At 39.7% G+C, this 14,426-nt stretch overlaps 4 protein-coding genes across 6 annotated transcripts; 1 reads left to right on the top strand and 3 right to left on the bottom strand.

Annotated features, from left to right (window-relative positions):
* Positions 1-508: 508 nt before the first annotated feature.
* On the bottom strand, positions 509-4,305 carry LOC125222294 (pentatricopeptide repeat-containing protein At1g33350-like). Of its 3 annotated transcripts, XM_048124815.1 has the most exons (6): positions 2,546-2,668; positions 2,066-2,273; positions 1,391-1,547; positions 1,156-1,206; positions 978-1,070; positions 509-831 (listed from the first exon to the last, which is right to left on the bottom strand). In XM_048124815.1, the coding sequence occupies exons 2-6, from the start codon at positions 2,209-2,211 to the stop codon at positions 754-756; spliced, it is 525 nt and encodes a 174-aa protein (XP_047980772.1). In that variant the 5' UTR covers positions 2,212-2,273; positions 2,546-2,668; the 3' UTR covers positions 509-753. The 3 variants fall into 3 exon arrangements, with proteins under 3 accessions (XP_047980772.1, XP_047980771.1, XP_047980770.1); XM_048124814.1 differs by having other exon boundaries at positions 2,066-2,587; XM_048124813.1 differs by lacking the exons at positions 509-831; positions 978-1,070; positions 1,156-1,206 and having other exon boundaries at positions 1,497-1,628; positions 2,546-4,305.
* Positions 4,306-5,865: 1,560 nt separating this feature from the next.
* LOC125222295 (60S ribosomal protein L27-3-like) lies at positions 5,866-6,463 on the bottom strand. Its single transcript, XM_048124816.1, has one exon. The coding sequence runs from the start codon at positions 6,398-6,400 to the stop codon at positions 5,993-5,995; it is 408 nt and encodes a 135-aa protein (XP_047980773.1). The 5' UTR covers positions 6,401-6,463; the 3' UTR covers positions 5,866-5,992.
* Positions 6,464-7,248: 785 nt separating this feature from the next.
* Positions 7,249-9,542, top strand: LOC125222596 (protein Iojap, chloroplastic). The gene is made up of 5 exons (XM_048125300.1): positions 7,249-7,571; positions 7,936-8,062; positions 8,610-8,748; positions 8,851-8,939; positions 9,276-9,542. The coding sequence occupies exons 1-5, from the start codon at positions 7,398-7,400 to the stop codon at positions 9,395-9,397; spliced, it is 651 nt and encodes a 216-aa protein (XP_047981257.1). The 5' UTR covers positions 7,249-7,397; the 3' UTR covers positions 9,398-9,542.
* A 26-nt stretch (positions 9,543-9,568) lies between these two features.
* On the bottom strand, positions 9,569-13,970 carry LOC125222595 (serine/arginine-rich splicing factor SR45-like). The gene is made up of 12 exons (XM_048125299.1): positions 13,649-13,970; positions 13,138-13,206; positions 12,520-12,608; positions 12,279-12,325; positions 12,112-12,192; positions 11,864-12,029; positions 11,538-11,778; positions 11,362-11,427; positions 10,366-10,479; positions 10,163-10,226; positions 10,023-10,072; positions 9,569-9,945 (listed from the first exon to the last, which is right to left on the bottom strand). The coding sequence occupies exons 1-12, from the start codon at positions 13,873-13,875 to the stop codon at positions 9,882-9,884; spliced, it is 1,278 nt and encodes a 425-aa protein (XP_047981256.1). The 5' UTR covers positions 13,876-13,970; the 3' UTR covers positions 9,569-9,881.
* Positions 13,971-14,426: the final 456 nt, after the last annotated feature.

Here is a 14,426-nt window from a genome sequence, read left to right as displayed (position 1 = left end):
TAACATAGTTAGATCTTTTTAGTTGAAATAATGTGATACGGTAAAATAAAAAAACAAAAGTCCAATACCTTCTATTTCTTCACTTTTTGATTGCTCTATTTTTTTTTTCAAAGAGTGATGGAGGCAAAGTTAAAGATCAAATTATTTTTAATCCAATTAGATTTGTAAGATTATATCCGAAATTAAATATGCAGTGTATTTGGTTTATGAGATAACTTAATCCTAGATGGATAATCATAGGATAATTAGTCATAAAACGATCATATGTTAGGGACCACATTTGGCCTTTACTCTATATTTTAATATTATTTTCTCTATGAAACCGAACGCCACCTTAGTGTATTAATCGTTGCCAAATTAAAAAAGTCGTTGGCCGTCAATTTTTACTGCCTCCATCACTTTCAAGCAAAAGATGCACTAAATCGAAAAGTTTGTATTCAATTATTTTGAAAACCAAAATCCAAATACTCAACCTATTTTGTTTTATTTGAGAGAGAAGGAAGAAGGATAGTAAAGAATTATCTGTTGTTTTTATATCCAAAAATATGTTCCACAGTGTGCAATTTTCAGTCACTGGATTATGGCATGTCCTATAACAATGGTAGCTTTCTCCCTACAGCCAACTCTGCTATTCACATTTCTTCATAAACTGGAATTCAAGAATATGCACTCCAAAAAAAACCTAATCTAATCTTCGTTTTTACGAGTCTGGTGCACCACCACGTCTGCGTAGATATTAGAGTCAAGAAATCATCAGGCTCGGGCACCATAGTGAAAGAGGAAATGGCCTGCTGCTGCTGTCGCCATTCCCAGCGTCGCACCAGCAACAACCTGCAAAGATTTAAAAAATTTCGTTGTAGTTTGTGAAATCTAACTGAGAATCGGATAGATTTCTTGATTAAAGATTTTGAGAGCACTTTGGTGTCTTATTTTTGTGCTGCACTGCTGAAACTGCCGAGGAAAGAGTAGAGTCGAACCTGAGGAGGAGTGTGGCCAAGAAGCTCGCGCAAGGGCCTGCTTTCAGCGAGAGGGTGTTCAGATGGAAGCTCGCATATGATTTGGTTCAAAACCTGATGTTTTCCCAATATGCAAAGGCATTAGGATCTGTACTGGTTTAAATCTAGGAAGAAGGCGGGGGAGAAGCTAGGAACGAACCTCTGCTTGGCGCCCAGCGTGCAATCTCACTCCAGTGGCGTCATACATCACCTACCACGGGGCTCACCACGTTAGATTACGCGTATGTGAATATGTGAATACACACTATTTCAGACAAAGTTATGTGATCTTAATTTATGCTAACTTAAACTATGCAACATTTTAGCAGTAACTAAAAAATTCAGAAAATGGCTTTTTGAGATTAAAGAAATACTAGTAGGGATCAAATTCATACCACAAATGCCATGATTAGTGCAACGGCAAATTGTGATCCTCCAAAACCCTCTTGGAAACCGATAGCCACTGCAAGAGCAGCAACGGTTGCTGAATGGGACGAGGGCATGCCCCCGGAGCCAACAAGTTGCTTGATATCCCAACGGTCTTCCCTATACCTGCAGGACTACCATGGTCGTAAGCCTATTATAGCTCCAACGCCGTAGGCTGTGTGTCTGATCCTTTCCTATTTCAAGCATCTAGTTGTGTAGACGAGCCGGGTTGATTCAGTTCATACACAAGCATGTATACAATCTCCAAAATTAGAAGTAAAATTAGGGCACAATCTAATTCAGCTTATATCATCTCTGAGCTCTAAACATTATGTCTTAGGCACAATCCAATTTATGCATGATCCAAATTCCCAATCCTCTCCTTCAGCAAAAATTCTTCATTGAAATTCACATAAATAGGTGCTCATATTTGATCAGAAACAGTTCAGAAAATGAATATTCAAACAACTCTTTGTAAAAGAACAGATTCCAGCAACAAACAACATTCTACAATCACAGATAACCATAAACCTAATTTTACCCCCAAAAAATATCGACCATGAAATTCAATGATTCATCAATAATTAGGGCACAAACACACATTAATTCGCACATATACTAAAAGGGGGAATGGAGAAGCATACCATGAGGACAAAACCTTCAGTGACTGCGCAATCGCAAAGGCGAAAAGAGCTGACATCAACGGAAGATTCGAAAAAATCGAATTGGAAGGATACGACGTCTCCTTTCTCGTCGCATGTGAATCTACTGATCTGCCTCCTTCGTCCATCCCAAAATTTCTGCTTCTTCTTTTGTTCTATCAATTTTAACCTTCAAATCTTGCCCCGTGGGCTGCAAAAGATTTGATTTTTTGTTTCGAATAGAAGATAAGAGAATTTCTTGTTTGGAGAGAGAAGGAGATGGAGAGGGAGAGCGGGAGACGGAAGCTCAAAACTAATTTTTCTATAAAGAGAAGAGAAGGTGAAGCGTCTATCCTAACTAAAGAAACGGTCAGCAAAACAATTTCTTTTCCCTTTTTTTGTTCCAAAAAAGGTAAATTTAACTAACTCAATAACGTATTTTAATAAATCTAGTATCCAATTTTTTAAAATAAAAAATATTACCCTCTTCGTCCAACAATAGGAGTCCTATCCCGGTTTTTTCTACATCCGTCCCTACTGCAGCTGCCATGGCCACCACGACGCGTGCTCAACTCTCGAAGCATCGCCTAAGCATCTCAAAACCTCATACATCTCCTCTGTTCTAGGATGTGATCTATCAACAGAGTAAAAGCCATGAATCATCCCCTCAACCTCAATCCAACTGCACCCGGCCGCCTTATAACCACCCCCTCCGGTTAAATCCGCCCTAACCCTCCTCGCCTCGTCCCATTTCCCCATCTCGCCGTGTAAATTAGCCAACATCGCCCTATACCCTCCGTTGCCAGGACTCATCTCCACAAGCTTCCCCACAGCAAACTCGGCCAAATCTCCACGCCTATGGATCTTGCAAGCGTTGAGCAATGAGCCCCAAACCACCTCATCCGGTGGCACTCTCATCCCACTCACAACCTCCAACGCCTCCTGAAACCGCCCTGCTCGCCCAAGAAGATCCACTAAGCACCCATAGTGCTCAATCCGAGGCTCAATTCCGAAATCCCCAACCATCATAGCAAAATATCCGCACCCTTCCTCAACCAACCCTCCGTGAGTGCAAGCGTTCAACAAGCCAACGAATGTGATTGCATCAGGCTTCAGCTCTTCTCGCCCTCGCCTCATCATGTCTTGGAATGCAGCAACCGCTTCATTGCTCCGGCCATGCAATGCATAACAGTTTATTAAAGCATTCCAAGATGCCAAATTTGTTTGATCAGACATCTCAAAAACAGTTCTTGATTTATCAAAACTTCCACATTTCCCATACATGTCAATCAAACCACTCGCAACAAACAAATCTAAACTATGTCCACTTCTATACACATATCCATGAATGCACCTCCCAAACTGCAGCATTCCACTGTCCCCCAATGCCGACAAAACGCACACCACCGTGCCTTGATTCGGCCTATTCGCTCCGCCTAAAACCATCCTCGTGAAAAACTCAATAGCCTCCGAAAACAATCCATTCTGTACACATCCAGCAATTACACAATTCCAAAACGGCGTATCCCTAATACCCTCCGGCATCTCTTCAAACAACAGAATCGCATCCCAAACCCTCCCAGCTCTCATATACCCCGAAATCATCGCAGTCCACGACACCACGCTTCTCTCAGGCATTTCATCGAACACCTTCCTCGCAACTCCAATTTCAGCTCCACACCTCGCGTAAGCATCCATCACTGCCGTCTGCACAACCGGGTACCCACAAAACCCCAATTTAACTATCTGCGCCTGAACAGTTTCCACCCCGTGACACCTCGCCACCTCCGGCCACGATTTCAAGACAATCGAGAGGATAAATTCGTTCGGCCTCGAGCGATTCTCACGGACCATGTCGCGGTAAATCAGCGCGGCTGCTCTGTGGTCGGTCGCGCAGGCGCAGGCGTCGACGATCGCGGTGTAGAGGTAGATATTGGGCGAGGGGAATTTGTCGAACAGGTGGCGTGCATAGGTGAGGTCGCGGAGGCGAGTGGCGCAGAAGCGGATGAGCTTGAAGGCGTACAAGTGGATGTGGCCGTGCCCTAGCGTGATGAGATGGGCGTGGAGCTGTTTGAGGTGATTGAGATTGCTGCATTTGGCGAGAATCGCGCAAATATGGCTGTTGAAGGTGCAAGAAGAAACCATTCGAATGTACTGTATTTATATTTGTTGTTTTTTTCAGTACGGATTTACAGCATTTGTTGTGATGGTTTCTTTCATTACTATGATACGAATTTGTGACATTTGATTACCAGTATTTTGGACAAAATAACATACTCCGTTAAGCTAGGATTTTAAATGTGAACAAACAAGTTAAGATAAAAATTTATAGATTAGAATATAGGATAGTGATAAAATGCAAACTTATATATTCTACAAATTCAAAACTTCTCAATCCAGCTTCAACACAGTTTCAATACAATATCCACAGAGTGTAAAATTTCAAGATTTTAATGTCAACATAGTATCAACACAACATCAACCATTGACTACCATTGAAATTATGTTGACAATTGACTACCATTGAAATTCTGTTGACATTTTCTTGTTAATATTTTTTTTGATCCATTGACATTTTTCAATGGTCAAGATCATAGTTTTGAGTTTGTATATTATTTAGAATTTTTCATTTGATCATATCCCTTTGAATATAATACTCCCTTCGTCCCCCATTAAGAGTCACACTTTTCCATTTCGGTCCGTCCCCAATTAAGAGTCACACTTCATTTTTACCATAAATAGTAAGTAGGTCTCACATTCCACTAACTCAACTCACTCACATTTTATTATAAAACCAATATAAAAAAATGAATCCCACATTTCACTAACTTTTTCAACCAACTTTTCTTTACATTTCTTAAAACTCGAATTTTCAAAGAGTCATCGCATCCCTTTGAATATAATAGTATACTCTATATAAAAATTGAGATAAAAGAACACATTTAAAAAAAAAAGGCTCTACGAATGTCTGGTTAAAGAAGAATTGGCAGTTCTAGTGTTTGAATCAGATATGGGCTTATTGTCCAGTTTCGTTTCCATTATTTTCAAATCGAGAATCACCGGTTATCTATCAATTTGGTCCATTGAAATTACCGGGAAAAACCATCGGTTAGCATTTCAAAAACAAAAGCGCTGGTTGTCGTTCCACTTCCATCGAAATAGTAACAATGGTTCAGAATCACTGGCACCCTGAGTAATCCAAGATGTTTGGAATCATTTTCCTCATTAGTTATTTTTTTCTGAAGTAAGATCTATCTAAGTGAAACATGCTCTTCATTGTCGAAACTACACATAGGCATAGCCCCTTATGCCTTGTATACTATTCTGCTTTCTCATTCCCAAGTAAAATCAATTCATATCCAAAAATCATTCGTCCCAACTCTAAATTTTTTTCAAAACTATTACAAATTACATTTTTATTTGACAAAAGCAAGTTTTAACATAACTAACAAATGGACAAGCAATTGAATAAGAGAGCTTCAAGTTGAAGCAAATGAACCGAATCAATATAACAAAAGAGCATAAATTTAGGCATATCATGTTAATGGTTCAACAATTAAAATGAGATTAACAAAGAAAAAACATAACGCAATTAGTCATTCAAGAAATGAAATCAAATTTGGTAGTAGTATAATTTAGCATTATACAATTACATTATACTGAATTAACTTCAATCAAATACAACAAGAGACTGTAAATCCACCAGAAATGAACATTTCCAGTGTAATCAAGGAATACACTGAACAAATCTGGAAATAACAAACCGCAATCAATCACCAAAACATGACAAAATGAGAGGCATGTGTAAAATTGTGATTCCATATAAAACTCAAATCATTGTCTTATGATAAATTCAGTCTCATTAACAAAAAAAACTTCATAATTCAAACTACAGCAAAAAAAAATGGAACCAAACGCTGTATGATCGCTTCAGAACCTGAGCTTTGAGAAAAACCAACGGTTCTTCCCGGTCTTGAACCTCTCCTCGAACCTGCTCTTCACCTCCTTGCACGCGGAGACCTTCTTGTCGCGCGAGACGAGCGCGTCCACGGACACCACGTCCTTGAGATCCACGTCGAGCGTGTAGCGCGTGGGCATGATGTGGTTGTAGTTCACCAGCTTCACGAACGCCTTCACGCGCGACTTCTTCGCCTGCTTCTTCGCCGAGTCCTTGCGGATGACCTTGCTCGGGTACTTGGCGATGCCGGCGACGAGGCAGTGCCCGTAGGGGCGGTCGCGAGTGCCGTCGTCGAAATTCCTCACGATCGTCGCCTTCTGGCCGGCGTAGCGGCCCTGGAGGAGGACCACCGCCTTGCTCGGCTTGAGGAACTTCACCATTGTTGGATTTGGGGCTGCTTCTGTGTGCCGATCGGGAATTAGGGATTTGGTAGAGATTTCGATTGCGTTTATATATGAGTTTGGGGGAAATGGTTCTAGGGTTTTTAATCAGGATGGGCCTCGCTAAGTGGGCTGACTCTATGAGTAACAACGTTCAAATTTCAATAGATTTATTTAAGTCGCGAGTTTTAATAACCAAAAAATAAAATTAGAATCATGCTTAAAGCTCAGGCATCTCCATGGTTACCTGCGGGTATCCGTACCCGATTTTAGCTAAATTTGTTGTCCCAATACCCGCCCTAAAAGCAACATATTGAGATTGACCGATACCTGTGTCGGGTATCCCGTACCCGACATTGTGGGTACCCGTACCCAACCCGAAACTCAAATAGAAAATTTGAAAATCCTAATATCCGACAATATTCCCTAATTTACTTTATTAATAATGATGGTAAGCTTTGAATAGATTGAGAATAAAAGTGAAGGGACATTTTATGATAGTTACGGTGAGTTTTCAATTGTATGTTCTTTGGTACATAAAAATGTTTCAAAAGAACTCTTAAAACTCTTAGATTCTATTAAGTGGAGTATTAAAAGATGGTATATGGCTAATACTAATAATATCAGACATTATCGAGATTAACGAGTATATCGCTACCCGCAAACCTCTAAAACACGCTACCCGATCTCATCCCATTTTCTATCATCGTCAGATAATAGATACCGATACCCGACAAATAGCAGGTCGAAATGAGAATTACCCATTCTCCGCTATCCATTTTGTCACCACTAGATTTAAGTTTTTAAATCACGACACAAAGACAGAGAAGTGATAGAATATGAGAACAGGCCCAGAGCCCAAACCAAATCAAAATTTCATCCTTTTCAAAACATAGGATCAGATTTTTTTCTTCTGCTCTCATTTTCCCCAAAAAGTTTATCTTCCCTCTCAAATTCTGGTAACAAGAATTAATGTTAGTAGCATAATTTAGCTGAAATGATTATCTACTCAGGCCCCCTTCACCACCCTGTTCTTCCTCCTTGCACCAAATCCTCCCATTTCCGGCCACACAAAAATCTCTCCCTAACCAGCCACAGCCACACCGCTTTCCAATACTTACCAATGACTGCTCGTCGCGACCATTTGCTGCCACCCCTTTCCGCCGGCTCGGTATTTATCTTCATTCTTCCAAACTCAAGTAGTTTGAATTTCTGGTTTTTGTGTTGCGTGAAAAAAACGGATTCTTTTATTTTCATTGCTTTTAGTTTATTTTTTATTATTTGTGATTCATAAAGTAGATTATTTCCTGATTACACCTTTTTGCAATTGCTGTTTTGTATGCAATCAGCCTAGTTTTTTTTTTTTTTTTTTGAGAAATGTCAATCAATCCTTTTCCCCCTTTTGTGGCACCTAGAAGAATGAATGAGCTAAGTTAGGTAACATGAATTAGTTTTGTCTCTCCTTTTTGTATGTTAGTTTGCTTGCAATAAGCAAGAAATTCTTTGTTGTTGAGGTTGTGTGATATTCCTTGCAGAATGTGAGTGAAGATACTGATGATATGTATGATGACTTATTCGAAAAGTATGGGAAGGTGGTGTTCAAGAGAAATGACCAAAAGTCTGTTATAGCAGAGGTTGATGATGATGCCGAAAGCTTGTCATGTGAGTTTCGTACTTATATGTGCACCATAAGTATGGTTATCGGATATTCGATTGCATTATCTCGCCAGATATTTTAGAGTTTTGCTACACTTGTGCTCTTTTGGTAATGCTAGCTTGCAACAATTATGTGGAGTGTTATGGCATAGCACTTACCTTGAATGTACTGTTTGTTGTCTCGCGCGTGTGTGTATGTGTGTTGAGAGTCTGCAAACACATGGAGAAGCTCAAAAGAATTCATTTTTAGTAGCATATCGCTTCAAAATTGGCATTCAGCCTGCTCATCTATTAAACCTAACAATTCTAGTCTCTTTGGTCGGGCCGAGCGAAATGGTTCCATTGCATCCTTGTTTTGCATTTACAGCTCCTTGGAGAAGAGGGGTATACCCGGATTCATGTAATGTAATGAGTTCTTAGGTTCCTTTTTCACATATTCCACGTCTTGTGAACTACATCGTTATCCCAATAAATGTGTACAATGAGGAGTATATAGCTGCTTCTCTCGAGCTAGAATTACAAATTAACCGACAGTCTCTTGTGGTTGATGCAGTTGCTGTAGCACTGGCCAAGGTTGCTAGTGATGTAAAAGCAGCAGATATAAAGCTTCTTTTTGTAAAACCTCTAGTTTACTGGACTCGGTTTTTCATCATCGCCACTGCATTTTCTCGACCTCAGGTTGATGCTATTGGGTAAGGCGCTTACTTTGTCATCTAATCTTGTTGACAGTTCAGTTAATTTATCGCTTATTATACGTCATCTTACCTGAAGTATGATTTATGTTTTTATTCTAGTTCCAGAATAAGAAATTTAGCTGAAACAGAATACGGGAGAACCGCAACTGGAGATTTCAAGCCCAACTCTTGGACATTGCTAGACTTCGGTAAGAGTCTTGGGTTACAACTTTGATTGTGGTTTTCAGAAAAAAACAAACTAAGCCTACTTGCACGAGTACACTGCAAATTTATCGCAAAAATGCTCTAAAAGATGAAAAGTAATAGTATCTCGGATATGGTGGTTTTCTACTTTTTTATGCTTCACCTATATGGTGACTGGCATTAGTGTTCAGCAGCCCTTTTCATATATGAATGCCCTTCTGTAGGAAGTTCAGCCTAGGATATGATCGACCTGTCTCATTTTGTGACACGAGATTTTAGCAAGTGTTCATGTAGTGCTTGAAAACTTGGCCTGCTCACTGTAAAATTTATGCTTATTTCAGGTGATGTAGTTGTACATATATTTCTTCCACCACAGAGGGATCATTACAACTTGGAAGAGTTCTATGCAAATGCAACGCCTATCGAATTACCTTTCGAGGACCAGCAACCTTTCCGCAATTGAAATGTAATCAGAAATTATGCTCAGTTTGAACTCCATATGATTATTAGACCATCAAAGTTGAAGAAGATTGCGTATAGGATATGTCACACACGCCTTTGTTGTAGCAATTGATTAAGAAGAACATTTATTCAGAGTGCATTGTGCATTTGTGCTTCATCAATCAATTTACTCTAAAATCAAGACAAAGTTCGATCAATTGATAATCAAAAATTACGTTCTCAAACATTTCAAACAAGAACCCTACACTCAAGAGAATTATCAAACCTTGCCAAACATGTCAGAATTGTTAACTAAGTACAAATGATTTCTTTCATAACAAAGATTCAACATAGAAGAGATTTTCTAATTGACAAAGTATCATAGAATCTGCAGCAGTCAGGTACAAACTAGGGATTACAAAAGTATAGTCACAGATTTTGATCTCAATTTTCCCCAAAGCATATAGCACTGCTGAAAGTCCAACTCAGCTAGTTTGTATCATGATTCATGGCTTAGGTGGAGGAGAACTGCTGGTGCTGCTGCTGCTGTTATTCCTCCCTCTAATAGGCCTGACAGAAAAAATAGTCATGTAATCAAACATGGTCTAGTTTCAGATTAAAATGAACACAAAAATTTGCAAAATTACCTTCGAGGGCTACGGCTACGGCTCCGGCTCCGTGATACCCTACGAGGTCCCTGCAGCATATTGACAAGTTATAGAAGCATTAGTTGAGCTGATCTAAAAGAGTATACGCCTTAGAATACTTAATATCAAGAGATACAGACCCTGCGAGGTGGACTAGGTGACGAAGAATAAGACCTCCCACGTCTAGAAGGCGGCACTCGACCTCTGCACAGATGACAAAAGAAAACACCACAGTTAATTTCCAGAAAAGTTAATTTCTCATTGTTCTCTGAAGGGATAAAAATGATGAAATGGTTGTGAAGTAATGACAATCAACCAAACTAATGAAACGTTCAAATTTCACCTTCTAGGAGAGGGTGATCGTGATGGCGAACGAGCAGGCCTCCTAATAGGAGAGCGACTACGTCTGCGACCAACAGGAGATCTTCTTGGAGGACTTCGGAGACGTCTTGGTGAACTATGGCAATGAGAGAAATTGTAATGAGTAAATGGCCCAGTACGGCAACGAGAGAAATGGTAAACCATGAGCAAGGTTGTTAAACTCAGAGTCTGGAGCATTAAGATATACAGGTTCAATGATGGTGAATCATGTCTACAATTTACCATTGCCTAACACATACCCAAAGCATTATTGTTAGTAAAGAACCAACATATATTACATCACGGACTGCATCCAGTGGAAAAGGACAATGAATTTAACAGTTACATTTCGAAGCATTATAACTGTAAAAGTTGAACAAAAGCAGACATATAACCAATGGTATCTTGTGTGTAAAGCATATATTGATCTAAATCTAATTAAGTTGAGATATTTTATGTCTGTCTAATCATACAGCTCACCTATTTTTCAGAAAATTTTCTCAAACTAACCTCATGAATCATTTAGTGGTGTTAGTTGAAAGTTCAATTCGGACAAGAGACACAATTATGGTCCCAAGGAATAGTAGTGTACATATTTAGGCAATGATAGCACCTAATAAGACTTGCAATTTGTTCAAATGGTCATTTAACTAAACTAGCAAACCATGAAGGCCCATTATCAGTAGATTTTCAACATTATTTTCAACATTTTACATCCTGTAAAATCTAAGAGGCCAATCCAAACAAGATGAACAAAAGAAGTTTGCCCATTACAAAAACACCATTTCACCAAAATATATTACTCCAACTTCAGTAGAGTTAGAATCTAGGTGTGGCCAATAGAAAAGGAATGGAAGAACAATAACATTTGAAGCAAGATAATCCTTATAACAGCACAGAACAGCAGAAAAAGGGGAAAACAAGGAGGTAAAGGAATTGTGACAAGAACAATGCAAAGGCAGTCATGCATTTAACATACCGCCGCCTAGGTGGAGGAGGAGATCGCCGACGAACAGGACTACCACGTATTCTTCTTGGAGATGACCTGCCAAGTACAAATTATCAGAAGCTGCCCCAAGACCCCAACCCCTCATTTCAGAATAAAATAATAGAAAATGTGCAGGGGTATTTGGGACAGATAAAAGAGAGCTATACCTTGGCGGTGACCTGAAGCGTCTCGGAGGAGAAGGTGAACGGCCTCTGGCAGGAGATAGTGGAGGCCTTCTCCTAATTGGAGGGGAGTCACCTCGACGGTAAGGAGAATCAGCTCTACGGCGAGGTGGTGGTGGAGAATCTTGCTCTCGTCTAGGAGATCCTCTTCGTGGTCCAGGAGATCCTCTTCTTGGTCCAGGAGATCTCCTTCGAGGTGGAGAGAGTGGCTTCCGACGAGGAGAAACTGATCATATCATGAAGATTTTCCAAATCTGCTTAAACAACTATAAAACAAAACAGCCCACATCACTTACAAAATGAGCTCTTACCATCTCTTGGGCGTTTTTCACCATCTCTATCACCATCCACAGCAGTGTCCTCAGCTTTCAAGGCATCTCTCCTTGATGTGGTTGCAACAGCTTTGGGAGGAGAAGCAACCTTCTTTCTCTCAGGTAATGTAAACTTCGCCCGAACAACTTTACCATCAATTTGAGCCTGAAACACAGGAAGATAGAAATTGATTGCATGATAGCTGAAACAGAAGAATCTTTGATTAGGAAAACTAAAAGAACCATACACCATCCATATATAGCTGGGCCTTTTCAGCATCTGCCCTAATCTTGAACTCAACATATGCAAATCCTTTGGGAAGGTTAACCTGTGGACAGGAAATAACTAAATCAAAACTTAAGCAAGTATCAATGATCTGGGAGTAATTCAACAAAATGGGGGCATAAGACTTACAACATGATCCATAGCCAGCCGTACATTCACCACTTCACCAAAATTACCTTCGAACGGGAACAAACAAAGCAACAAAAGCCCAGACTTAAGAAATGATTAAGCAAATTATTGGACAATGTCAACAAACATTCAATAGAATAAACAGCTCCCAGTATAACTGGCACATAATGCATCTAATCTATAAATTTATAACAAAATAAACATAGCAACCGATTAAATGTTTAAGTACTGTAAATATTACCGAATATTTCTTTCAAGTGGTTTTCATTAACATTCCTACTGAGCTGGTCCACATGCAGCACAAGAGATTCAGGAGCAGGTGAAGCTTTCCTGGAGACATACCATAGATAAGAATAGGAAAAAGCACTAGTAGCACTACAAATATCTTGAAATGCCAGTACTAAAGACAGTTGCCCAAAGTATGAAACTAAAAGAACAGCAGAACCAAAATTGGAAATTTGCAAGTAGACCCCAGCAGAATAGCTGGCAAATGAAGGAAAGAAACATGCATACATAGTTACATAATCAACAATCAGAACATGGAAAAACTAAACCGTAGCCATCTTGATTCTCGATTATCAAAAAAATTCTTCCATTAGCCAGAAAATTCAGAAAATGGCACATCAAAGCCCATAGAATATTAAAATTAGTCATAAACTGATTTTTTAAGGCACAAAATTTCCAATAAATAGGTTTAGGCTTCTAGGCTGCATGATCTGATTCACAATTCTAAAGCTTGACATTGTATCATGAGTAGAGTGGAGCAAAATCTCAAAAACAGTCTGTTGGGCTTCGTCCAGAAATGGAATGGAAACAAGAGTCCACCTTTCAATCCAACTCAAGGAAGAATTTCTCTCACCTTGGAGGTGGGGACGATTTCTTAGTTTGTGGTGGAGGTGAGCGACCTCTCCTCGCCCCTTCAGCAGGACTACAAAAACCATAATTGGAAGGAAAACACTACTAATTAGGTACAGTTCAAGAAGCATGAAAACAAGTAAGACCACAAATATGCTACACAATAGGCCCAAAATGGTTATGTTAAGACTGTCCATTGTTAGCAAATTGACATACAATTGTAGCTGGAGGGAAACATATTGCCCAAGGGGTGCAGCTCATGAGAATCAGAAGATAGCAAGGGCACATGCCAACGAATTAATCAACTAAATACCAACCAAAAGGAGTTATCAGAGTCTCCCCACCACCAACTAAATAAAATCTACTCAATCAACACTTATTCAAGATATCTTGGAAGAATTCCAGAATGCTGACGACTTTTTTTAAAAAAAACAAGTCCACACAGATGAAGGCATTTCAAAGCATCATACAAAGAAAATGGAAAAACCAAATGCGAAATCTCGAATGAAATTCACCTTTTCCGCGGCGGAGGGCTGCGGGAGCTGCCGCTACGCGAATGAGAAGAGGAGGAGGAGATGGATTTAGAGCGGGAGCGAGAGCGGGACCTGGAAGAGGAGCGGGAGCCTGAGCCGGAGTAAGAACGCGAGCGGGAGCGGGAGCGGGAAATGGAACGAGAGCGGGAGGAAGAGCGAGAATCTGATCCCGACGGCGACGCCGGGCGGCCGCGGGCGGGTTTGGCCATGGAAGTAGAGCGATTGAAATCCTGTTCTCCCGATAAACCCTAGCCTAAGAGATGAAGGGATGGGGCTCTGCTCTCCTCCACTTTTATTTTCAATAATTGTACTAGTAATTTTTTCTATATAGTAAGTATAGTAGTACTAAAAAAACAATATCAATAGGCAAATTATACTATCATAATTTCACTAATAAAAAAAAAAATCCAAGTACATGTGAATAAGCAGGACATAATATTTTGAAAATTATGAAAGTTACTATTACTATAAAATACATACATATAACCACCATCAATGAGCATTATATATTTAATTTGATTAGAATACATTTAAAATTGTTATTGCTACTAAATTTTTTTATTTATTTCATATAATCAAAGTTTGATAAATAAATGGAAAATAAGGACAAATAAAGCTTTGATTTTCTTGACAAAGTGGGCTCAATAAAACTCATTTCCACAGTAAATTTTTGGTTTTGTATCCGCTAATCCTGCTCAACCGGGCTTGTGGATTAAGGCCGAAAGTCTCCCAGCGGGTGATGAGGTTTGAACCCGTGACC

This window comes from Salvia hispanica, chromosome 4, assembly GCF_023119035.1.
Source record: "Salvia hispanica cultivar TCC Black 2014 chromosome 4, UniMelb_Shisp_WGS_1.0, whole genome shotgun sequence".
In the NCBI taxonomy this organism is placed as follows: domain Eukaryota; kingdom Viridiplantae; phylum Streptophyta; class Magnoliopsida; order Lamiales; family Lamiaceae; genus Salvia; species Salvia hispanica.
The sequence above is the reverse complement of the archived record's forward strand: the minus strand, read 5'-3'. Positions and strand labels throughout refer to the sequence as shown.

Excerpts from the sequence above, each read along its gene's own strand:
- LOC125222294 (XM_048124813.1), bottom strand. The coding sequence starts at position 4,207 with ATGGTTTCTTCTTGCACCTTCAACAGCCATATTTGCGCGATTCTCGCC.
- LOC125222596 (XM_048125300.1), top strand. The coding sequence starts at position 7,398 with ATGATTATCTACTCAGGCCCCCTTCACCACCCTGTTCTTCCTCCTTGC. Across the intron at positions 7,572-7,935 it reads CACCCCTTTCCGCCGGCTCG|AATGTGAGTGAAGATACTGA; the intron begins GTATTTATCTTC and ends TATTCCTTGCAG. Across the intron at positions 8,063-8,609 it reads TGATGCCGAAAGCTTGTCAT|TTGCTGTAGCACTGGCCAAG; the intron begins GTGAGTTTCGTA and ends TGGTTGATGCAG.
- LOC125222295 (XM_048124816.1), bottom strand. The coding sequence starts at position 6,400 with ATGGTGAAGTTCCTCAAGCCGAGCAAGGCGGTGGTCCTCCTCCAGGGC.
- LOC125222595 (XM_048125299.1), bottom strand. The coding sequence starts at position 13,875 with ATGGCCAAACCCGCCCGCGGCCGCCCGGCGTCGCCGTCGGGATCAGAT. Across the intron at positions 12,326-12,519 it reads CCACTTGAAAGAAATATTCG|GTAATTTTGGTGAAGTGGTG; the intron begins GTAATATTTACA and ends TCCCGTTCGAAG. Across the intron at positions 12,030-12,111 it reads CCCAGCTATATATGGATGGT|GCTCAAATTGATGGTAAAGT; the intron begins GTATGGTTCTTT and ends CCTGTGTTTCAG.